We start from the raw sequence: 22,215 nt of genomic DNA, 5'->3' as shown, positions 1-22,215 counted from the left end.
TCACAGTGCGAAGGACAGCGTCGCGGACTTGCCTCGGCAAAGTTTGATTTTCTTTGCCTCCACGGAATCTATCACGTCTCAGACTTTCTGTTCCGCAAGAGCCCTGGTAGGAATCTTGCGAATCGCCCCGCCTATTTTTGTTCTTATCGCTCACGGCGTCCTCGAGCCCATCAAGATCCGCCGACGCCGCCCTCGCCGCCCGCAGCGGCGCCCCGTCCTTCATCCGCGAGGTCGGCGTCGGCGGCGGCGAGCCCGAGCAGCGCGACTTTGTCCTCGCGCTGCAGAGGGCCCTCGTCGGCGTGCGCGCCCTCGAGGCCGCCCGCGCCGGCACCGTGCTCGCGGCGCTGCTGCAGCGGCTCTACGGCCTCGACGTCCTCGAGGAGGAGGCCATTGTCGCGTGGTGGGGCGACGAGAGGGCTGCGGCCGGCGAGGCCATGGCTGCCGTGCGCGAGAGGTGTAGGGTTCTCGTCGAGTGGCTCGAGAACGCCGAGGAGGAGGATGACGACGACGATGACGAGGATGACAGTGACGACGAGTAGGATCTCTGTCACGGCCTCACGACCAAGAGACTGCATTTTGAGGGCATCGTCTAGACGTGTTTCCAGATCAATGGCATGGCTCATGTTTATACACATGCATATAAATGCAGCCGAATGAAAAGACGAAATGGTTCATTTGACACGGCCCGCTGCGGGCTACCTATGGTGATCTTGGGTATGACCTTGAGGAACATCATGTCTGTTCCTGTCCCCTCCTTTCCCCCTTTCCGTTGCCCCTGACGCCGTTGCTGCTCGAAGAAAGCAAAAGAGATACAAAACGCCGTGTCCGCGCACTGAAACGTGAGCCTCGCGACTGCAAAGGTGGTCCACTCGAAAGGCCCGAAACCCTCCTTTCTGGTGCAGAGTGACCGTCTGCAGGTTATTGTCACCAATTACCCCTCCTCGGCCATTCAGCTCTTCGGGACCCTACTACACAAAACGATGCGCTAGTAGTAGTTCTGCAGGTCAGCGTTGTTGCCGCCATTGTAGGGCGCGCCTCCCGCCCGGCCCTGCTGGAAGCCGGGACTCGTAGTCGGCTCGTCGTACTCCACCGTCGTTCCATACCCGCCCTGCTGGTTGCGAGGCTCCACGTCATCCAGACTACGGTAGCCGTGTCCGCCGCCGCCGCCGCCGCCGCGTCCCCCTCGACCGCCCTTGCCGTTGCCTCGCTGGCCGCCGTTACGTCCGCCGCGCCCGCCGCCGCGGAAGTTATTGTTATGATTGTTGTTGTTGCCGCCTCGCCCGCCGCGGCCGCCCGAGTGGAAGTCGCGCCGCTCGTTGCGGCCGCCACGGTGGTTCGGTCCGCCCTGGCCGCCGTGGTTGTGTTGTGCGCCGACCTCGTCGCCGGCGTGCTTCCTCTTGGCGCCCTTGTTGGCGAACAGCGACTCGTACTCGTCCTCGCGAGGGTCCTCGGCCTCGATGCGCAGAATGACCTTCTCGCCCACCGTCGTCTCAAAGCTGAGAGCGCGGTCGGCGGAGACGGGCTGCCAGTTCTGGATCTTGCCAGCGTCGACAGGGCGTGCGCCCTTGCGCAGCGCGAGAACGACCAGGGGCGAGGGGTTGTCGGTGTGGAACTTGGCGTTGGGGGGCAGCGGGCGCAGGCAGGCGGCCCAGATGGAGTTCTCGTAGCAGGCGGTGCCGGTGACTTCCCACTTCATCTTGGCGCCCATGCCGCCGACCTTATCGAGGATGGAGGCCGGGCAGGGGCGGGGGCAGATGAGAATGTTGTTGGCGTGGAACTTGAGCTCGTGGTCAGGCAGACCGGCGGGGATCTGGGCCTTGGCCATTTTGATGAGCTCGGTCGTGTCCTGCTTGTCGAGCATGTAGCCGGTGAAGAAGACGGTCTTTTTGATGACGAGGCGCTTGGGACGCATGTGCGGCGGTTGTGCTTGCTGCTGAGGTCTGGCGACGGCTTCGTTGTGCAGATTGATCATGTGCTGAACCTCAGCGACCTCAGCGACGGGGTCGAGGGTCGTCGTCATGTCGGCGACCTGGACGACCTCGGCGCTGATGGGGCCGCGGGTGCGCAGGTGCGGCGTGGGACCGTTCTGGCGGCGGTTGTAGTCGGCCATGAAGTCGCGGAAGCCCTTGACGTGCTTGGGACGGTCCTCGTAGATGCGAATCTCCTCGGCGTTCTTGTACGTCTCCATCATGGCCTCGAGGAAGAGCTGCTTGAAGTGCATGGTGCTCTTGAAGTGCTGGTTCGTGGGGCTGACGGCGGGCTTGAGGCCGATCATGTCGAACTCGAGGCCCTTGCTCTTGATCATGCGCTTGATGAGGTCGGAGAAGCCGCGCTCGGAGCGGCCGGTGAGCAAGACGCACAATGCGTCCTTTTGCTTGGTGCTCAGGGTGATGAGCTCGACAATCTTTTCGTTCCACCAGCCGTCCCACGCGCGCTTCTCCTCGGCGTCGGCGCCCTCGCCCGTGGCGGCGAGGATGCGGGAGTCGTGCCACCAGCCACCGTTGATCAGTGTGTCCTGGCTGCTGAGGGTGCCGATTGTGGTGCCTACCCAGAGGGCGGGGTTCGGAAGGGGGGTTTTGAAGACTATGGCGAACATGTTTGAGTATGACGTAGCAGAAGGCAGGCAGGCATCGACTCGTGAGGGAGAAGGGCTACTGCTTACGGGTGTTGTCAAAATCATAGACGTGTAACGCCTTGATTGTGTCGACGGCTGAGAAGCTGGTCAGATTCAGGGCCCAGAGAGCTTAGCAGGGAGTTTGGTCAGGTTGTGACGGACCTGGGAGTTGTGTGTTGGTCAAGATGCTCCATCTGTTGAGAGCTGTGACGGTGGGAGAGGGTGTTGGCGGAGCAGTTTGCTGAGAGTAGCCGCCTTTAGAGAAAGCGGCATACGCTGATGCCATGGTCGGAGATAGCGGTGGCCGGCGCTGGCTGCGACGGGTGTTTGTGTTGGCGTGGGCGTGGCCGTGGGAGCTGATGGGCAAGGTAGAGACCTGAGAGGTAAAGACCCGAGGCGGGCGGAGGGTTGACGAGAGGAGGGCGCGAGCAGTCAAGTGTTTGTGGAGCACAGTGAACATCAATGATGTTGCAACAAGGTCCCTGTGTGTCGTTTTCTGATGATTCGCCGATGGTGTCGTCGCGCCTCGTCGGGTTGAGGCGTCAATGGGAGATGAGCTCGGCACGGGTCGTGGTCATGGATCGCCGTCGTCGATCGGAGTGCATCGTGCTGCTTCCTGGCGTTGCTGTTGCTGGTGGTGCTGCTGGTGCTGGTGGTGCTGGTGGTGCTGGTGGTGCCCTTGCTATTTTTCAGCTATCTGGGTGGAGTCTGGTTATCGAGGCGGGCCTCATGATCCTGCTTAGGTAATGCATCGCTCGGGGTGAATTCTCTACTCCTGTTGTCCTGCTGCTGCCTTCGTGCAGACTGTCAACCTTAACTTCCCTGTCGTCCATGGCCAGTACTACCCTGGAGTATCATCGGTGTACAAAGGAAGACATCGAGATACGTCGTCGGCCAACGTCTAGCGTGTACTCAGCCTGGCCATAGGCCTGATCTTCGAAAACCCAGCCCAGTTCAATGACAGCATCCGAGTCATCTCCGTTCTCGTCCGCAAATCGGATCCGACAGGTGCCTACCATGTACAGCACACTGCGGGGATCCTATCACCGCTAAACCCATTCTCGCTGGCCTGCCGCATACATGTACTGCTGCCGCTGCTAGCACGCTCTCTACGTCGGCAATCCTGTCACTAGGAGAGGAGCAAGGAGAAAAAGTCGTGAAACCCCTCTCTCACCGGCCGTCAAGGCCGTGTCCGTTGCCTGCCATGTCAAGTACCTCGGCTGGCCCCGCCAAAGCATCTCGTCGGTTGGCCTAGAGGTAGGTGATCAACGCCAAGAGAGCATCACGTCTTTGCCTAGCACGCTACCGATCGTCAGAGCTAACATTGCAGCTGCAGACGCCCTTGACGCCCCTTGACCTCTATCCGCACCTAACCTTGTTAGTGAGCATGCCCTCAGGCCTTCAACATCCGCCGCTATTCCCGAACCGACCCCCACCCTCCTCAGACCCTGGCACGCCTTGCCCAGAGGGACCGATGGATGCCAACCACGTTCGCCGCTTCTTCTTTGCATCTTCGCCTACCCAAAGCCTCCGCTGCACCTTTGTGGGGTGTGGGGCCCATAGACTCCATTACAAATGACTTCTGCTTCGCTTTCGCCGCTTCTCGAGTGCCGCATCGTTTCACTCATCATCTTGTTCCTCTCGTCTTCTGCGCTCCCACGGCCCCGATGTTCGGCGCTTGCTGTTTGTCGCCTGTCAAATTGGTCCCCTAGTGTCTCGGCTCGCTTCGATCCGCTTCGTGAGATTGAGCCCACCTTGTCGCGTGCCGGACCCTGTGCTCGCCCGATTTGAGACAGCATGGCTTCCTCCTCGCCCGACCCGGAAAAGGGCGCCGGAGCCGGAGGCGACTGGAGGTCATCAACCCCATCCCTGCACAGCAACAACGACAAGACCAGGTCAGGCACCGAGCGAGCATCTGGACATCCATGCGACGAGTCCGACTCGTCACACGATGTCTTGGAGAAGGCCCTGCGCCGCGACACCGACTACGAAATCGACGAGGCGCCTGGCGCGGGTGAGCCACTGTCACGCGTTCGAACAGAAGCCAGCACGGCCTCTCGGCCACCTGATTTCGAGGTCGAATTCACTGCAGACGACCCCGACAATCCGAGGAATTGGTCCAAGTGGTATCGTGCCTGGGTCATGTTTGTCGTCTCCATCTCGTGTTGGATCGTGGTCCTGTACAGTACCAGTTACACCGCCTCGATCCCGGGTCTCATGGAGGAATACAACGCCTCCAAATCGTACACGGCATTGGGAGTCACCACGTACCTTCTTGGTCTCGCGACAGGAAGCCTCGTTGTTGCTCCGCTGAGCGAGCTCTACGGCCGTCGCAAGATCTATATTGTGTGCATGGTCTTGTCAACAATCATGATCATTCCCTGTGCTCTCGCGACATCCCTGGAACAAATGTTTGCCTGCAGATTCGTTGGGTCAGTCAATATATCTAGTGCCAGCCATTCCCGTCACAGAATAAGTCTGACCTTCTCCTAGAGCCATGTTTGGTGCTGCTTTGATCTCCAATAGCCCCGGCACTATTGTCGACATTTCCACCGAGGATCGCCGTGCCAAGTACATGTCGCTATGGTCTATTGCGCCTCTCAATGGACCAGTGACTGGACCTATCATCGGCGGTTTTGTCTTTCAGTATCTTGGATGGAGGTGGTGTAATTGGCTCGTGCTCATCGTCGCAGGTGTCAGCATCGTCATGATGTTGACCGTCAAGGAGACGTACGCTCCAACCCTGCTCCAACGGAAGGCGGCCAAGCTACGCAAGGAGACGGACGATCCTCGTTGGTGGTGCAGGTACGACGCCAAGGTATCCAAGGTTGAGCTCATCAAGACGAACATGAGCCGCCCTTTTATACTAGCCGCGACAGAGCCAATTCTGTGGGCTGCCAACATCTGGTACGTCTGGGTTCGACCAATGCTTCGTCAACCCCCTTGCTCACTCTCGCAGGATCTCTGTCATCTACGCCATTCTCTACCTCTGCTTCATCGCCTATCCCATCGTCTTTTCTGAGCACCGAGGCTGGGGCCCTGGCACGTCGGGCCTCGCGTTCCTCGGCATCGGCATCGGCACGCTCATGGCCATCTTTGCCGAGCCCCTGCTCCGCCGTATTGTCAACGCGCATCGACACGACCCTGCGACTGGCCGTCCCCTGCCCGAGTCGGCCGCCCGCATCATGGTCCTCGGCGCCATACTCACGCCTCTCGGTCAGCTCGTCTTCTCCTGGACCTGTCTGCCCGTCACGATCCACTGGGCCATCCCCATCGCCTTTGGCATCCCCTTTGGCGCCGGCAACACCCTGTCCTTCATCTACGGATCCAACTATCTCGCCGGCGCCTACGGCATCTACGCCGCCTCGGCTCTCGCCGGCAATGCCGTCATTCGCAGCATCGCCGGCGGGGTACTGCCGCTCGCCGGCCCGGCCATGTACACAACGCTGTCACCGCAGTGGGCAGGGACGCTGCTGGGGCTGCTCGAGGTTGCGCTCATACCGGTGCCGCTGGCGTTCTGGAGGTACGGCGAGAGGATTCGCGCAAAGAGCCCGTTGATCAGGCAAATGAGAGATGAACAGGAACGACTTGAGAGGCGCAAGGCGAGGGCAGAGGTGAAAAGGGAAAAGGCGGGGGGTGTGCAGGATCGTGCTGGAAAGCAGACTGTTTGATCTTCTAAAAGCATTGCATTGGGTGGTAGGTGCAGGGGCGTTTTGATACATTTTAGATGGCCATTGATGGCGATTGATCATGCTACTGAAGGCTTTGCACGTTTTTTATATTCTATGACTCTAACATGCTGTGTTCGTTTTGCGAATGCTGGATTTCTAGTTCTTGACAAAATGGCACGAAATCTGACTGGCCACTTCACTCAGCCGTCATGTCGAAAGTGCGACAACTCACCTTAGGGACTATCCATTGACAAAATGCCAACCCAAGGTACGGTCAGCCCTGCACCGACTAACCTCGGGAATGTAAGACCCGTTGCCTCAAACTCGACTTGACGTGTCTGTATGCGTACCAGACCCGCGGAGTCGCCTCCCATTATCATTTGAAATCGCACATATTGGACAGTTCGACGAGAAGGGATGCGTAGATTTGTCTTTAGGGGCCACCCATCTCGCCATAGCAACTGTCCGTTTGCTCCGCATGTAAACCTGGCCAGGTCTTCGGCCGTGCAGGAAGGCATTGGCATTACGGACGGCCAGTCCCGGACCGAACAACGGACCCGTTGGCTATGCTTTCCCAGAGCGGGAGAGGAGATTGCTGCCAAAGAGGAAGAAGCCAGGGGCGTCGCTCCGGTGAAAGTAGACCAGTTCGGTGGTGCGGTTCAGACGCGTTGTCGCGTCAGGCGTGTTGTTCAGTTTGGCGCCAGGACGGCTCGGATGGCTCGCGTCTCCCGGGCCCAGGATGAGGGTAAGCCGGACGGCGGGAACTGCACGTAGGGTGTAGTCACGTAGGTCGCGAATATCCAGTCTCACTTGTGGTCTCCTCGGGTCGGATCTCCTTTTTGTGATGTCAGGTGGTCCTGCGGAGCCACCGAACAGGGGGGCCGATGAGGGGCTAAGGGTTACGAGAACGTTGATATAAGGACCGCAGAGGGCCAGAGTTCAGATGTATCCCCACCCTTAACCCATACACTATTGCTGTGGACTACGTGTGGAAGGCCTCTTCACTCTGCTCTACATCAAGCAGTGGCAGTTGATACCGAATATAGCAGCAGACAGGTTTCTCATAGGGTTTCAGGTCTGCCATGTCGCACTTGACTACGTCTGGAATCGGCTTTATAGGTTCCTCATCTGTTCATACCAGGAGGGGAATTCCGAGAGAAATAGGAGACAGCATCACAATCGAAAGGAGGGTCAAGGTTTTGAGTTTGAGGCAAGGCCCTGCGAAAGGCGCCTCTACTTCCTGTTGACCAGGACGACAGGACGTCGGGCTCTGAACCATGCTGGATTAAGTTTTGATCATGAGCAAGACAGCGAACACATGACGAGACGGGAGTCTTTCGCGCGGTGGAGTCTGCGTTGGCCGTCGATTGTTACAACAATACCTACACGTGTCAGCACATCCGCCTCGACAGCGCACGCCAGAATGACAAGGTCAGTCTCGGGCCTCAGTATCCTCCATCAAAGGTCAAGGAGCAAGGTCCCAACAATGCGCCGAGCACGATCCCGTCTGGCGTCCTACGCACGTCGCTGTGGCAAAAGGATAGTAGGTACGTGGGCGATAGAAACTGAAGCACGATGGAGCCGATGCCAGGAAGGGATTGAGCTATGAAATGGGCGATGCATGTCGGTACTTTCCTCTCTCCATCACAGTATGGACTGTCGGGGTCCGAATCGAGGATCTCATCTGTAGCTGCGGAAAGCATTTCTGCCTTCGCCGGGGAGCAGAGGCATGAGTGACTTGGAAGAGACGCAACAGACTATAGGTCATGTCTTCACTCGGGTTGTGGTGCGTCCGGATGCCTGCTACATGATAGCTGCGACTTGTACGTTCTTGATAACCCAGTGAAACATCCGACACAACACGCGGGCAGAAAAGCTCCTCGGTTGGGCAATAGAAGTTGACGATTGCTGGGACGGAGTGCTCTCGGCGTATACATGTGTCTTATTCTAGCCATGGCCGATATTTTATGAGCGGTATCACAACGTCATATCATATCGACTGGTCAAGCAATCCGATTGTTGTCGCAAAAAGTGAGTCCGTGAGGCGCCAGCACCTCCTGCAACGGCCATCCTCGTCGAAACCATCTGCTTTCGTCGAGGCCAGCAAAACTGGTCCCCTCGAGTGTGACATCCTCGAGCCGGCGTACCAAGCTGCCGAACCACGATACCAGGCGTACATGGAATAGATCGCTTCGGAGAGCTCAGCACTGCTGGATTTGTCGATGCAGCATGTGTCTGTCCATGCGTACCCTAGAGGTTGTCCGCGCGCGAGCTTGCTGGCGAGCATCTCCCGAATCCCTCGTCCAGGGTGCAACGACTGGGCATAAAGTGTGCTTCCCTGGAGGTGCTCGAAGAGAAAGTCATCATCGCCCGATGTGTGGGACAGTTTGGCATAGGGAGGAATGTCGCTGATGAACGTCTCCAGCTCCAGGGTCGTCTTGTCGAGAAGGTCATTGCAATGAAGTATCCCGCATAGTACCTTACATAGGTGATATTTCAGCGACCAGCTTTCGTGCGGCGCCTGCACCTTTCTCCTGGCTTCAGTCACCTGTCAATGTCGAGCCCCCGCGCCACGGACACCCCGGCGCATACACTCGAGATGAAGCTGACCAGTGAAGGACCGCTCACACAGCAAGTCCCGGCAACATGCATCAACCAGCGGCCTCCTGGCGCAGGATGTCCAGCACTCTGCAAACCCCCTCCTCTCCATCCGCCACGCCGCTCAGCGCAACCGTCTTGTGTCGGCTGTTCGCACCCTGGACAACCTGAAAGTCCGACCTCGGAACCCCGAGTATCTGTCCCGCGTCAGACGTTGCGCTAAGTACCTGGAAGGACTGGGCCGCTTCAGATGGAACTTGCCTCGCTGAGAAGCCGCAGCACAGCCTTGTTGGCCTCGCCCTGCCGCGGCTGGGCTGCCACGCATATCTCGATTGCGTCCTCCGTAAGCCCTGTGACGCCCTCGCGGGCCTTTGCTGCGCCGGGCTTGACGTAGCAACGGAGGTGGAGGGTGCCGCGGGACGACGTCTTGGCGGCAGCCACGTAGCGCAGAGCGGATTGGGCCGACGACATGATGGACGTGCGCGTCCTGTGCTCAGCGTGCGGCTTGATGCCAGTGCCGTGTTGGTCGGGCGTGGCGGCTGTCGATGTTGTGGTCAGAGTGCACAGAGGGCTGATGGAGCCAGAGTGCACAGAGGGCTGGCGGAGCCAGAAGTTACAGTTGCGGGGCCGACGCCGGAGCGGAGCCCGGTCAGTCACCGAGCAAGAGTGTGAGGTCGCACTACGAATCCAGAGCCGATACATTCATCTTCACCCACAGCAAAAGCAGTCTGTAGACGCCTCCGAATATTGCCTCTTAACCTTGACCTTGAAAAGAGAGTCGACTTCGCAACAAGACCTCCGAAACCACAGCATTCAATCCCACGTCACAGATCACTGTTACGGGTTATACCCGTGACGTAGAATAGGCCTGTGGCCTATACCTCTATGAGTGCAGCCCACGTTGATTCAGCACGTATCCATTTAGCTCAATTGGACAGCTGCCAGCAAGGCACCGACGACCAAGTGAGGGCTGTCACCAAGCCCCTCGGGAGCCGACCGTAACAATCACTCCCTGACCTCCTCCACAACGCTCTCCCCCGCCGTCCCATCCCCCGACGTCCACCTCCACGTCTCGTGCATCCGCAGCCTCCCGTCCGCCAGCCGCTCCGGCACGCTGCGGCACCGCCCCGTCATGAGCGCCCCGCCGACGTTGACGTGCTCGTATCGCATGTCGAGGCTCTCGTCGTCCGCCACCGTCGCGATGAGGAACCCCTTGACGATGGACCCGCCGCCGTACTCGGCCCACACGATCTTGCCCTCCTGGCGGTAGTGGAAGCGCGTCGCCGACGAGACCTCGCCGTTGGCCGTGTTGGACGCCGACGTGAAGATCTTGTTGTGGTAGGGGAGGGGCGCTGCTGTCGCCATGTTGCTGCTGGTGGTGATGGTGCTGGTGGTGCTGGTGGTGCTGGTGCTTGCTCGGACGGGCTGGTCACGGGGACGGGGTGCGGAAATGTGCATGGGTCGCGTTGCGTGGGTTCTCGTTGCGAGACGGAGAGAGGAAGGGGCGGGTATTCGCGCGGTGAGGCGATACATGCTTTTTGGCCATGCTGATGAAATGCTGCACCTAACATCGGGTACGTTATATAGTTGACGGCGATGAGGGCGGCCATGTGTACATGCCGAGCCCGGAAGGGCGCATGGCGGAGGCCAAGGTCGAGTGCGGAACTGAGCGCCGGTTGTCGTCGGCTGCACGAGTCAGCCTGTTCCCGGGGTTGAGCGCCTCTCGCGGTGACTCAGTCTGCGATGTCGGGGTGCCCACGCGCATCTTCTTCTCTTCGAATGCAGAGCGCACACTTGACCTCTGGCACGAGCGAGACTTTACCTCTGGTACGAGCGAGACGACAAGTATTGGACCTAAATACGTAAAACAGGCAGTATACTTGGACGCCAGAAGTGAACCCTTTCCAAAACATCCCTATTAACAATGCTGCATCCCACCCAGCTTACACAATGGGGCCACCGTCTACGAAAACAATATGAATGAAACTCCCGTCACACCGCGCTTCTCTTACACTCAACGACACAACTCTCGTCTCAGAGGAACATAACACCCATGATAGTGCCCACAGCGGCGGCAAAGCTGACATACAGCATGCCGTGGGAAGCGAGGCCGGCGGCCGCGCTTTCGCCGTTGCCGCTGCCACCGTTGTTGCCGCCGCCGCCGCCACTGCTGGAACCCTGGCCGGTGGGAGAGGGGGTACCGCTGGCGACCGACGTCGTGGCGGTGCCGCTGTCGACGTTCCACTGAGAGCCATCGCCGTCGAGGCCGGGACCTGTGCCGGCACCGTCATCCATGTACTGTGGAAAATTGAGTCAGCGAATGCGTCATGCATGAGAGCTCTTGACGTACCTTTTCGGCCTCTTGAGGCATCTTGGGCAGCAGGCTCTCGTTCACCTCCCACAGGGAGGCCGATGTCGGGCAGGCGACGCCGTGGGTCGTCGAGTGCAGGGCCGTGGCCGCCGTGGGCATGGGCCACTTGCTGAGGGCCGAGGCAAAGTTCCCAAACTCGGGAAGCTCCTCGACCTTGCCGTTCTTGACCTCGATGATGCCAAAGTTGTTCTCCTCCATGGTGTACTCGAACATGAGGCCGCCTGAGTAGACGCCCGTCGTGTTGGGGTGCATCAGGGACTCGATCTCGTTGAACTTGCGCTCACCGTTGGTGTTGCAGCCGTACTCGGACAGGCTACGCCATGTTAGTGCTGATGCCACCGACAACCCTCGCACGCGTCGGGCGAGGTCACTTACAAGACGGGAATGCCGTAATCGGTGAAGTTCTGAACCTTCTGGTTCCAGCCCGACGTCAAAAAGTCCGTGTTGCACCAAGAGTAGTCGTTGAAAGCCCAGAAATCGCTACGGGCGTCATCGCTGCCGCAGTTGAAGTAGTCAGCCGCCTGCCAGACGTTGGCCGAGATGTCGGCGGCCGAGTAGCCGACGGGAATCTGGCGCAGACCGCGGGCCCGCATGTAGTTCTTGACATCCCTCGTCGTCGCCTTGACGTACTCTGCCGAGGTGGTCGTGTTGAGCGTGTAGATGACCTCGTTGCCGGAGAAGAAGAGGAGCGTGTTGTCGTACTTGGCGAACTCCTCGACGGTAGCAAAGACGGACTGCAGGTACGCGGCGTTGTAGCTGGGTCCGGGGTCGTCACGGTTGATGGAGTACTTGGGGCTGTTGAGATCGGCCATCAGGTAGATGCCGGCGTCGGCGAGCAGGCCCATGCACTCATCGTGGTTTGCCGAGTTGTCCAGACTGTAAATGCGGACAGCGTTGATGCCGAGGCGCTTGAACTCGGTGATATCGCGCTTGCACGTGTTGACGTTGGCGATGGGATCATCGTTCTTGCCGGAGCTACCGGGCTGGTAGTCAATTCCGCGAATGATGAAGCGCTCACCGTTGGCCCAGAAAGCTGGCGCGGGTTAGCCTCTGTCTTGATGGAGCGCATTGCCATGCCGCTGGACGAGCCTGCAGCCATGCGAAAAGAGGAAGGAAGAACGTCTAGCATACATACCATTACCGGAAACCGTGACAACGGGGACGGCGCGGGCGCGGTGAGGAGCCTGGCGCTCGGTCGGGGTCGGGCTCTCAGCAGAAGCAGAGCCAATGGCGAGACCGGCGAGGGCGCATGCGACAGCCGTGGTCTTCATGGTGATTTGTGTTGCTTTTTCCTTGTCGATTTTTTTTCTAAAGAAATGTTGCTGAATAGAATGGGTAGGTACCGCGTGGGAGGCGCAGGCTGTTGGTCTTGAATCCAGGACACGGAGCCGGACGTAGAATGGAAACCGAGAAACCGAGGGTCGACAGGTAGATGGTAGGCCCCAAGCGAGTGAGGGACTAAATGGAGAAGAAGGATGTACGCAGCAGCGATCGGAGCGGCGTCACTATCGTCGTATTCGTCGCCGTGCTCAAGGAGGAGGGATGATTGAAGTGATAGAGGGAGGGAGGGGGTGGGCAGGGAGGACCGGGGGGGAAGTCTCATGATAAACACGGGAACTACGCCTTCACACGCACGGCGTTCGCTGTTTAGGGCGCCCAGACGTTCCCACAGGGGAAATCAACTGTTCACCAGCGGCACAGCTTTGCGTCGGACACCCCAACCCAGAACTCAGCAGACGCCCCCCCCCCCTGGGACGCGCATACACCCCGCCGCTTGACACGAGTGTCTGAGGTGGCGACCAACGAGATCGAGCGCTTGGCCGAGTCCCGAAGTAGGCTTTCGCCCTGGCGTCCCCTGGCAGCCCGATCCCTCGGGGTACCACCTTGGATGGCATTGACAGCCCTCGACTCGTCCAATGGGTTGGTCGGGTCAGACATTTCTTGCAACCTGCGTGTGACAGCCGAAATTCCTCATGCCCATTCTCTGCAGTGACGGTTGCTTGGCGACCAGATCGCAAGACCGAGTGCGAGCGCAGAGTGTGATGATGCTGCTTCTTGTTTCTTTCGTCATGGCCCTGGGAGAATCTAAAGACGATCGTATTTCCCCCCCTTCCTTACACACTAGTAATTGTCTTGGCGATGGATAGATTGATGGACTGTGGCAGCGGACGCCATGCGGGCCACTTGTCGATCCGATGATCCGCCTCTGACACTGGTCCGAGTGCTTCGACTCGATTGATCCATGGCAAAAGAATCCATGGCAAAAGGACGAGCGGCGCAGCCAGGGGTGGGCTGGAAACAGTCCCGGTCGGGGAGGTACCGCAAGGGGGGGGTGGAGGCCCCTGGTCTTGGTCCTGGTCTTGGTATCATCAAAGACGATGCGGTGCCGTCAGCCCGCGTCAGCACGCGGCAGCGGAAATGACACGAGAGGAGAGGCGCAGCAGAAAACGGTTTGCAGATTGCAGTGATGAGGACCTCAGGGGAGCGGACAGGTTAGTAGATGATAGCGCGTCGATGGTGTTTCCGACGATTCGTAGCGGTGCCGAGTATCCATTTGCCATGCTCGTGGGGAGAAGTATTTTTGGCTCTGGCGTGGCGATGGGCAGAGGCTGAGTCTCGTATTTTGGTGGGGGGAATTGCCTTGGAGAGAGAGAAGGCCAGGCACCAATGAATGAGTCAGCACAGATGGTGCCTGCCCGTGAGAGAGAGAGAGAGAGAGAGAGAGAGGCAGGCGCCAACGAATGTGTCAGCAAGGTGGTTCCTGCCCCTGAAAGAGGGAGCCCCCGAAAGAGAGAGAGAGAGAGGGAGGCCTGGGAGGCTTGGGAGGCAGGCACCATTCTACTGACCGATGTTCCGCCGAACGACCCCACCTTCCGTCCGTGTCCTCAGTGACGCCTGCCGTGGATGTGCCCCGCGACGCTAGGCAGTGGATCTCGACATTTGGGCAAGCCCCCACGACAGAAATCCTAATCCCCAGCGTCAACCTGGCGTCCGACCCCTCCCTCTGTTAGGATGCTGCGATGCGTCACCTCGGCCCTCCCTCGACCCTCAATCCGACCTCCCGTCCCCCGTCACGGCGCTCCCCCTCGCCGCCTCGCTCTCCCTAGCAGCACCATGGCCTCCGAACTCCCTACCGACAGACGGCCCCTCGTCATCTCCGGCCCCTCGGGCGTCGGCAAGGGCACCCTCTTCAAGCTCCTCTTCCAGCGTCACCCCGACACCTTCACCCTGTCCGTCTCGCACACGACCCGCGGACCCCGCGCCGGCGAGCAGGACGGCGTCGACTACCACTACGTCACGAAGGACGCCTTCCGTGACCTGATCGCACACGATGGCTTCGTCGAGCAGTGCGTTCCCCTCCCCTCTGTCTCCGTGCCCCCCATCCTCGTCCCGAGCTGACATGCCTCTGCAGCGCCCAGTTCGGCGACAACCTCTACGGCACCTCGAAGAAGACCATTGCCGACCAGACGGCCAAGGGCAAGGTCGTCGTGCTCGATATTGAGATGGAGGGCGTCAAGCAGGTCCAGAAGAGCGACATGGACGCCCGCTACGTCTTCGTCGCGCCCCCCTCGGCCGACGAGCTCGAGCGCCGCCTGCGCGGCCGCGGCACCGAGTCCGAGGCGAGCATCCAGAAGCGCCTGACCCAGGCCAAGGTCGAGCTGGCCTACGCCGAGACGGGCGTCCACGACAAGGTCATCATCAACGAGGACCTCGAGACGGCCTACAAGGAGCTCGAGGATTTTGTGTACAAGGCATGACGGGACCCAGCGTTTTCTCCCCCCCCCTTTTCTTTTCTCTTTTAAGTTTTATTTTTGGCTTCTATTGCTAGAACATTCAAGAACGAACCGCACCCTCATGGGCTCAACCAGTCACGCGCTTCACCCTGATGGCCTCTCCGCCGACCTGCTGCGACGTTCCGATTCCTTCATGAACAAAATGCGCCGGGAGCCCCCCCAACAAGGCTGCGTAGCTCAGTGGTAGAGCGCCCGGGTTTCTCCCCCCTAGAAAACTTCCGCTTCCGCAGACCTAGAACCTAGATCATTCTCTCTTCCCCGGGAGGTCGGTGGTTCGATTCCACCCGCAGCCAATCTTTTTTCGAATGACGAGCAACTTTCCAGGGATTCTGCTTGCTTGTAAGATATTGCCTCGTTCGAAAACATTGGCTTGTCCAGTTCTCGCCGTTATTTTGTCCGTGTTTCGATTCCACCGACAACTGTTCGTTCTATATCAAGTAACTGCCCATCTCAGGTGCAAGCGAAAGCAGATGGTCTTCAAAGTGAAATAGAGTCTGAAAAATGGTACACACACCATACTCATATCAGACATTCCTCTCAAACAAGATGAGAAACGACTCCTGCAAATTCAGCCATGCAATCTCGATATTCTTTCGAATTTGATAATGATGAACGTGAGCTTTCCACCTTGGAAGATCGTAATCGACGAGATCCACCACCTTCAGCCTCTGCGTTGATCTTTGACAAGCGCTCATCCTCAGCCAGAAGACGTCTCCGCCTTGACGTCAAGGTATCAAATGTGACGATCCTGGCCCGTTTTTTTCAAGGGGACTTAACCATGGGGACCTAATTAAGGGGACCAAACTGGACAGACCAGGCACGCTCGAAGAGGCAGAACAACACTCGGACAATTCAACCATTCACACAGACAAGAGCACCAAGAACGTCGAATTTTGAATGCGCATCAAGTGTCAATCTTCCAGGATATCATACGACAGACATACAATTTGCTCTCCAGCAACCGCCCCATACACATTCCCCCCTACGCCGTCGCCTTGTCCTTCGGCTCGTAGGTGGCCCCCTCTTGACCATTCGTGGCCCCGTTGGCGACCTCGTCCTCGTCCCACATGACCTTCATCGAACACGGGAACGGCCACACGCCTCCCCAGTCCTCCCTCAGGTAGACGAAGAACCCACCGGGCCTCGGCACCTTCTTGAGCTCGCCCTGCGGGCCCGGCTCCCTCCTGACGTTGCGCCTACGAAAGAGACCCCTGAACATCTCCGTGAGCGCGACCTGGCTCGCCTCGCGGCCGAGGCACGCGTGTGGCCCGAGGCCGTAGTGGATGTACGCCCCGAGCGGACGGCGTGGGTCCGCGACCTCCGGGTTCGGGAAGTGGGCGGCATCGCGCGCGGCGCCGACAAAGCTGACAAAGACACGGTCGCCCTTCTTGACCTCGACGCGGCGTCCGTCATCCTCGATGATCGTGTCGTCGGCTGCGGCCTCGCGGTAGGCGCCGAAAGTGCCAGCGAGACGGATACCCTCCATGGCGTAGCCGAGAAGGAGAGCGTCGTTCTCCTTATTGGGCGGCTGCTTGGCGATGACATGGATCTGAGGGATGTGCGCGGCACCGGCCGGCGATAGATAGTAGTCAACCGCCTGAGCAAACTGGGGCATGTTAGTACCACGTCCCACGGAAAGGAAAATCCATGCCATCGAGGGAACTTACAACTTGTGCTTGGTTGGGCACCATGGCGCCCGCTGTAGGGAGGATCTGACTCCACGCGATATCGTAATCGTTGAGACCAGATGATTTGAGTCCCTTGATGAGGTTCGTGCCGTACGCCGCAAGCGGATCGATCTTGTCCGCCTTGCACTGTGAAGAGACCGCGGATGCCGAGCGTCTGTCGCCAACTTGACGTTCGTCTCAATCACCTTGCCGAGCGTCTGCGACGCCTCGCGCGCAGCCTGTCGCAGCGGGAACGACTTGACGGGGTCCAAATCGAAGAAAATGCCAACAAAGATGACCGCCAGCAGCTGGTAGAGCTCCTGCTCCGAGTAGACGCCCTTGGGGTTGGCAGCTGTCTTGAGGGGCAAGTTGAAGACGCGCGACGCGAAGTGGACGTGCGTGATGTTACCAACGTCCCGGATAAGGTCGACGTGACGGCGGCGGATGTTTCCGAGGGTATACGACTTCTCTTGGAGGAGCTGCTCCGTGATGTCGGCGTAGAACTTGCGCACGGCGGCGTGCCAGTCAGTTTTGTACAGTTGGCTCGCCATGCACTGCTTCTGACCGGCGTGGAAGTCGGTGTCGCCGGCGAGCATAAACTTGTGACCGCCCTCATCCATCTGAGCTCCCAGACCTTCGTGCCATGTGACGCGGTACGCGGCCTTGTTCTCCAGCACGTGCTGGGCTCCGCCGTAGGAGGTAACGTTGACGCGCAGTGGCGTGAACGCAGGCCGGTCAAAGTTGAACAGGTCGACGCGGCCCAAGTCCGTCAGAATCTTGTGATTTTCTGAGGGGATGACCATGGGATAGTGAGCGTAGACCGAGTTGTGCTTGAAGTGGTTCGGGAACGCGCGGATGAATAGCTTGTAGAAGACGCAGCCGTGATTAACCTTGAGGTCGTAGTTGGCCTCATTAAAACCCCAGTTGGTCAGGTACCGCGGGTTGTAATCAGTGGTGTAATATCTATCGCCACGGACGAGGCATACGGCGTCTGAAAGCACGACACGCGAGATGGTGTACGTGGGGGCGATACCAACGCCCGGCACCATGGGCGACTTGGCCTCCTCGGCGACGATACCGGGGTACAGCTCGACGTTATCCGGTTTCTGGTACAGGTTACGCAGTGCCTCAGAAACCTTGGGGTCCGAGTTTATATCCTCAAACTTGTCGTACGGCTTGAGGCCGAAATGCTTGCGGAACTCGTTGAGCTGCTGGCGTTAGTGAGTGAACCAAAATGTGAGGGCCTGGGGAAAGCTTACACCGGCGACGTTCCACTTTCTGGCTTGCAACATGCCGAGGATTTCAACTGGCCGCATAACCTTGGGCACATTACGTGCGCCGAACGAACCGGCAGGGTCTTCAACCGACGCGCTGACGCAATCGACGAGATCGTCATCACTGAACTTGCCGTTCTCGCCCCTCTTGTATCCGCCAAAAGTCCTCTCAATAGGGTCATCCGGGATCGAGCCTGGTCAGGTTAATTTTGGAATCCGTGCTACGGGGGAAAGACGTACGCTCGTATTGCATGAAGATCTTGCCCATCTCGGCGGGCGATAATTCACCCTGGTGGCCGCCAAGAATCTCGCCGTAGAACTGCTGAATCCACTTGTCATCCTTATCTGAGATGCACGAGTGCCATCGGTAGCAGAGGTTGAACTCGGCTGAGACCATATTGCCAGTCCCCGACTCAGCTCCCTCAGCTGTGTCAACTTGTATGCCAGACTCCTGCCTCGGGTCGAGCGTCCAGGTACTGTTAGTGCGGTTCAGGTTGACAATATTGCGGACATAATCCACGAGCGTGATGTTGATGTACAGTCCTGACGTGACGAGTCTGGCCGTCTGGAAGAGATCGTTATCATACTTCTTCGACGCCGCCTCCGCCGCTTCGCCTTCGAGGAAAGGAGATGGCGGCGTGAAGCGACCGCCCTCGTTGATAGCTGCCAAATTCTCGGCGACATGGTTATGGAAGCGGTTGAACATGATGAGAAGTACGCTGACGGCAGGGGGCATGCCGAGGAGGCGCTTGTCGGCAAAGCTGTCAGCTTTGAGCTTACCGTCCTTGAAGGTGCGGATCGTGTCCTGCATGTCTTGATTGCTGCCGTAGAGGGGCGAGAGATCGAGATAGGACGAGGTTTTGGACTTGTGAATGTCACGGAAATCGGTCCAGAAAAGATCTTAATCATGTCAGTTGGTTTAGCGCCAGGCGTCAGCTGAGCAGACGTACCGTGAATGATGATGGTTGCCCAGTTCCAGAGAATCGAGGACACATTGTTCGGGTGCTTCGTGTACTCATTACGAGCAAAGACGGAATCAAAAATTAGCCCAGGGTCAGGCAGGGCGGCAAGGGTTGGCTTCTTGGGCGCAACAGATCGCGCATATGTCTGTCCGGCAGCTCCCAGCCAGGGGTAGAGTGGGTTCTGTTCATGCTTCAGCAGTCTGGCTGAGACTTGGAGACGTGAGTGAACCTACGTTGTGCGAACCGTCTGCTCGGCGATACTTCCAGTCATCTCCGACGAACAGCAGTGGCGGGTGGTCGAGTGAGTCCCACAGCTCCTCGATGAGCGTGTTCGTAAGCTTCTCGCGGAGGCCGGAGTTGTGTGGCAACTTTGCTACCATTTGAATGACATATTCCATGATCATGGTTTTGTCATCCTTGATCTTCTCGCCCTTGAGCTTACCCTTGATCATCGTTGTCAGTGTCTGAATGTCTATATCGACGTTAGCAGATGTGCAAGGTCATCGAAGCCATGCGCTGTACCTCGCTTCCGAAGAACCTTGAGGTTCTGGACAACACCTGGGCGTGCAGGGACGACAGCATAAGAACCATCGCCATGATCTTTGGGTAGCGGTCGCTTGGAAGCTTTCCTCAACTTCATGAACTGAGCGAGCTTGCCACTCTTCTCGTCGTGACCACCACAGACGTCGTCACCAATTTGCTTGGCCTTCGTCTCGGCATTGCGGACATTGCCATTGACAGCGGGGTCTATGCGTCCGGGCTGCGTAGACGAACCGCTCGAAGCGTGCGACGCGTTTGAGTCTTTCTTCATGGCGAAACCGTGCGCGGAAGAGGCTATCCATTTATTAGGTTTGAGGGCATTTCAGTTACGCAATGACATACCTTGGCCGTATTCAACAGCGTTGTTTACTTTCGTTTACTTTCAAGTCCACGGACTGGGAGGCCCTTGCTGATTATGACAGGTGTTTGCTTGCAATGAAAGGAGGTGTAATAACTTCCCAAGTACGGAACCCGATGTCGGTACGCTTCAGGCTCTGAGGACAAGGGACGAAGGTCCCAAGCGACCACGGCCACCTATGCCCGGCCATATATACCAATATAATCGGTGCCCATGCACAAGACATGATCTCGAGAACCACTCTACCTGCTGTGTACACAGTACTTGGAACCCCTCAACCTGGGAGAAGGGAGCGACTCGCCGAGCTGACTGAGACATTCAGAGTCCCCCATGCTTTTTGCTCCATCCCACCCTTGAGGTACACACTAGACCGATTGTTTGACCAGTAGAAAATGCCGTCTTTGTAAAACACCTTGTCTACGTGAAGGGTGCTACCCGGGTTGCGCAATTTGCGCTTGACCTCTGAACTAACGGCTGGCCGCTTGGCACATAGCCGAAGACACAGATCTTCCTCGCGCCTGTCTCGATTGGCTGTCGTCGACGAGTCTAGACGGAGACGCTATTGGAGCTCCGGCGCGGCCCGCCTCAACTATCCATGCAGCTATGCTTCAGCTCTGGAGCGGCAGTTACTCATTTCGACCAGCTACGTGTGATGGTGGCTTGCGTGGCACGTAAATGACTGGAAAATGATGCTTGATCAGTGTGCCTAGGCTAGCTTTGGAGTGCTGGGATGCTCCTCTGATCCGGGCGATCCTTGGTGATCTTGGTAGATCGGGACGTTCGCATCTGGACGGCTAGGAGATGCTTCTGCAAGCCCGCAAATCTGGTGACGTTAGCCACACATTGAGCGTCGTGGGGTCTGTATCTCGAGCCTACACCCGAACAGTACCGCTTATGTTATGCAAGAACCAAGTTGACAATGGGGCCCGACGACTTCTCGAAGCCCGACAAACGTGAGATGCGTCATGACAAAACTGGTGGACCAACGTGATCACAAGCTTTTGGGGATGTGAAGTGCAAATGTGATGTGCAGACGCTGTGCTCGTCGGAGCTTCCTCAGCGACAGGGCGACGAGCCATGCATGCTTCTGCTTTCGCTCGATATGCTGCTCGTCGACGCATCCGTCTGCCACGTTGAGCCAGTAAAAGCACTGTGAAACCCAAGGGCAATGTCTATTGAGACTAACGTGACGGGGACTGGGACATGTGAGACCTTATTGCTTTTCCCCTGTAGGGGCCCGCCGGCAAGCATCGATCACGCACGGACGATGTGCTCCAGAGGAGTGCCGCTTGCCCTGTCAGGGTTCATATTTGGAGTCGTCAGTCGAATTTCAGGCAATCAATGCGAGTTGGGTCCATGTTGCTGATGGGTATTGTCTCACGCGACTGGCTCTCGTGGCATAGCACCTTTCTCGCACGTTGTAGCACACGCGCCGTTGCTGCATTCCCAAAGTCAACGGAAAACGCCTCGCGCCCGTCTGGTACAAGGGGTGGGCACTGGAATACCGCGCAATAGGGCGACGTCAAATGTCTGTGATGCTTGACGAAAGGTGTCCCTGCCAATGATGTGAAGGCTCGGTGCTGTCCATGGGAGGGCCGAGATCGTGTCTAGCTCAGCCAGCCACACGCGCAGATCAGTTCCGGTGTATCGAAATGTCAGCAGTGGGGTCAGATGTCCCTGGTACACGAGCCCGTCGTCCGCGGCCTGGTCTCTGGGGGAGCATGCGTCCTGGTCGACAACCCTGGTATATCAAAGAGCGGAAGCCCGCCGTGCCGACTGAGAGCTGGCGCTACCTGCGGAAGCGAGGGAGATAGCTTTCGGCAGATAAGTCTGCTCGCTGCGAAAGTTGTTAAGCGTCAGTCCTCCTACAATCCATCTCTGAGCATGGCGCACATTCTGGGCCAAGCTGGTACGCAAGCCAAGAGCTCAAACGTGGCCATGGATCCGATGAATCCCACCAACGCCAGTCAGAATGCCGACAATTGGCACAGGACCAGGAAACTGGTCTTGTGCTTCGACGGGACGGGCAACAAGTTCCACGGCGATGAAAGCGACAGCAACATTTTGAAAATCTTCCGGATGCTCGACAGTTCATCGGATGACCAGTGTAAGCTTCATGGCCCCGTTATCCGTGTGTCTGACCACGATGGTTAATGCGAATGCAGACCAATATTACCAACGTAAGTTGACGTCCGGGGGGGGGGGGGGAAGCGGTGTTGTGGTTGTGACGAAATACTCCGTCGCGGATTTTCAAGCCCTATTGCTGACATGAGTTCCAGCTGGCATTGGAACCTATGTGGTCTCAGAGAACATCTCCCACACAGGGCTTCGGTCGAGGGCTAGCTCTTGGTACCAGATGGCCAGAA

At 58.1% G+C, this 22,215-nt stretch overlaps 9 protein-coding genes and 1 non-coding gene across 10 annotated transcripts in view; 4 read left to right on the top strand and 6 right to left on the bottom strand.

Annotated features, from left to right (window-relative positions):
- Positions 1-170: 170 nt before the first annotated feature.
- Positions 171-575, bottom strand: VDAG_02248 (uncharacterized protein; the record flags this gene model as incomplete). Its single annotated transcript, XM_009658277.1, has 1 exon — positions 171-575. The coding sequence occupies one exon, from the start codon at positions 573-575 to the stop codon at positions 171-173; it is 405 nt and encodes a 134-aa protein (XP_009656572.1).
- A 410-nt stretch (positions 576-985) lies between these two features.
- VDAG_02247 (uncharacterized protein) lies at positions 986-3,231 on the bottom strand (the record flags this gene model as incomplete). Its single annotated transcript, XM_009658276.1, has 3 exons — positions 2,777-3,231; positions 2,663-2,710; positions 986-2,583 (listed from the first exon to the last, which is right to left on the bottom strand). The coding sequence occupies exons 1-3, from the start codon at positions 2,898-2,900 to the stop codon at positions 986-988; spliced, it is 1,770 nt and encodes a 589-aa protein (XP_009656571.1). The 5' UTR covers positions 2,901-3,231.
- Positions 3,232-4,275: 1,044 nt separating this feature from the next.
- Positions 4,276-6,362, top strand: VDAG_02246 (polyamine transporter 3; the record flags this gene model as incomplete). The annotated part of the gene is made up of 4 exons (XM_009658275.1): positions 4,276-5,046; positions 5,108-5,521; positions 5,574-6,279; positions 6,342-6,362. The coding sequence occupies exons 1-4, from the start codon at positions 4,412-4,414 to the stop codon at positions 6,360-6,362; spliced, it is 1,776 nt and encodes a 591-aa protein (XP_009656570.1). The 5' UTR covers positions 4,276-4,411.
- A 2,767-nt stretch (positions 6,363-9,129) lies between these two features.
- On the bottom strand, positions 9,130-9,354 carry VDAG_02245 (uncharacterized protein; the record flags this gene model as incomplete). Its single annotated transcript, XM_009658274.1, has 1 exon — positions 9,130-9,354. One exon carries the CDS (start codon positions 9,352-9,354, stop codon positions 9,130-9,132), a length of 225 nt encoding a protein of 74 aa, XP_009656569.1.
- A 534-nt stretch (positions 9,355-9,888) lies between these two features.
- On the bottom strand, positions 9,889-10,341 carry VDAG_02244 (uncharacterized protein; the record flags this gene model as incomplete). Its single annotated transcript, XM_009658273.1, has 1 exon — positions 9,889-10,341. One exon carries the CDS (start codon positions 10,339-10,341, stop codon positions 9,889-9,891), a length of 453 nt encoding a protein of 150 aa, XP_009656568.1.
- Positions 10,342-10,917: 576 nt separating this feature from the next.
- VDAG_02243 (1,3-beta-glucanosyltransferase gel1) lies at positions 10,918-12,525 on the bottom strand (the record flags this gene model as incomplete). The annotated part of the gene is made up of 4 exons (XM_009658272.1): positions 10,918-11,181; positions 11,234-11,567; positions 11,630-12,287; positions 12,390-12,525. The coding sequence occupies 4 exons, from the start codon at positions 12,523-12,525 to the stop codon at positions 10,918-10,920; spliced, it is 1,392 nt and encodes a 463-aa protein (XP_009656567.1).
- A 1,843-nt stretch (positions 12,526-14,368) lies between these two features.
- Positions 14,369-15,012, top strand: VDAG_02242 (guanylate kinase; the record flags this gene model as incomplete). The annotated part of the gene is made up of 2 exons (XM_009658271.1): positions 14,369-14,601; positions 14,667-15,012. 2 exons carry the CDS (start codon positions 14,369-14,371, stop codon positions 15,010-15,012), a joined length of 579 nt encoding a protein of 192 aa, XP_009656566.1.
- A 202-nt stretch (positions 15,013-15,214) lies between these two features.
- Positions 15,215-15,341, top strand: VDAG_20090. The gene has a single exon. It is a non-coding gene; the product is annotated as a tRNA-Glu (tRNA).
- A 689-nt stretch (positions 15,342-16,030) lies between these two features.
- On the bottom strand, positions 16,031-19,762 carry VDAG_02241 (linoleate diol synthase; the record flags this gene model as incomplete). Its single annotated transcript, XM_009658270.1, has 8 exons — positions 16,031-16,645; positions 16,716-16,856; positions 16,922-17,923; positions 17,975-18,183; positions 18,230-18,889; positions 18,940-19,132; positions 19,185-19,423; positions 19,474-19,762. 8 exons carry the CDS (start codon positions 19,760-19,762, stop codon positions 16,031-16,033), a joined length of 3,348 nt encoding a protein of 1,115 aa, XP_009656565.1.
- Positions 19,763-21,520: 1,758 nt separating this feature from the next.
- VDAG_02240 (uncharacterized protein) overlaps positions 21,521-22,215 on the top strand; it is a gene marked incomplete at both ends in the record, with an annotated part of 2,761 nt that continues 2,066 nt past the window's right edge. Inside the window, 2 exons of the mRNA XM_009658269.1 lie at positions 21,521-21,956; positions 22,015-22,029. Coding sequence (XP_009656564.1) covers positions 21,521-21,956; positions 22,015-22,029 — 451 coding nt within the window. The remainder of the gene's footprint in view (positions 21,957-22,014; positions 22,030-22,215) is intronic.

This window comes from Verticillium dahliae, genomic scaffold (assembly GCF_000150675.1).
Source record: "Verticillium dahliae VdLs.17 supercont1.3 genomic scaffold, whole genome shotgun sequence".
Taxonomy (NCBI): domain Eukaryota; kingdom Fungi; phylum Ascomycota; class Sordariomycetes; order Glomerellales; family Plectosphaerellaceae; genus Verticillium; species Verticillium dahliae.
The sequence above is the reverse complement of the archived record's forward strand: the minus strand, read 5'-3'. Positions and strand labels throughout refer to the sequence as shown.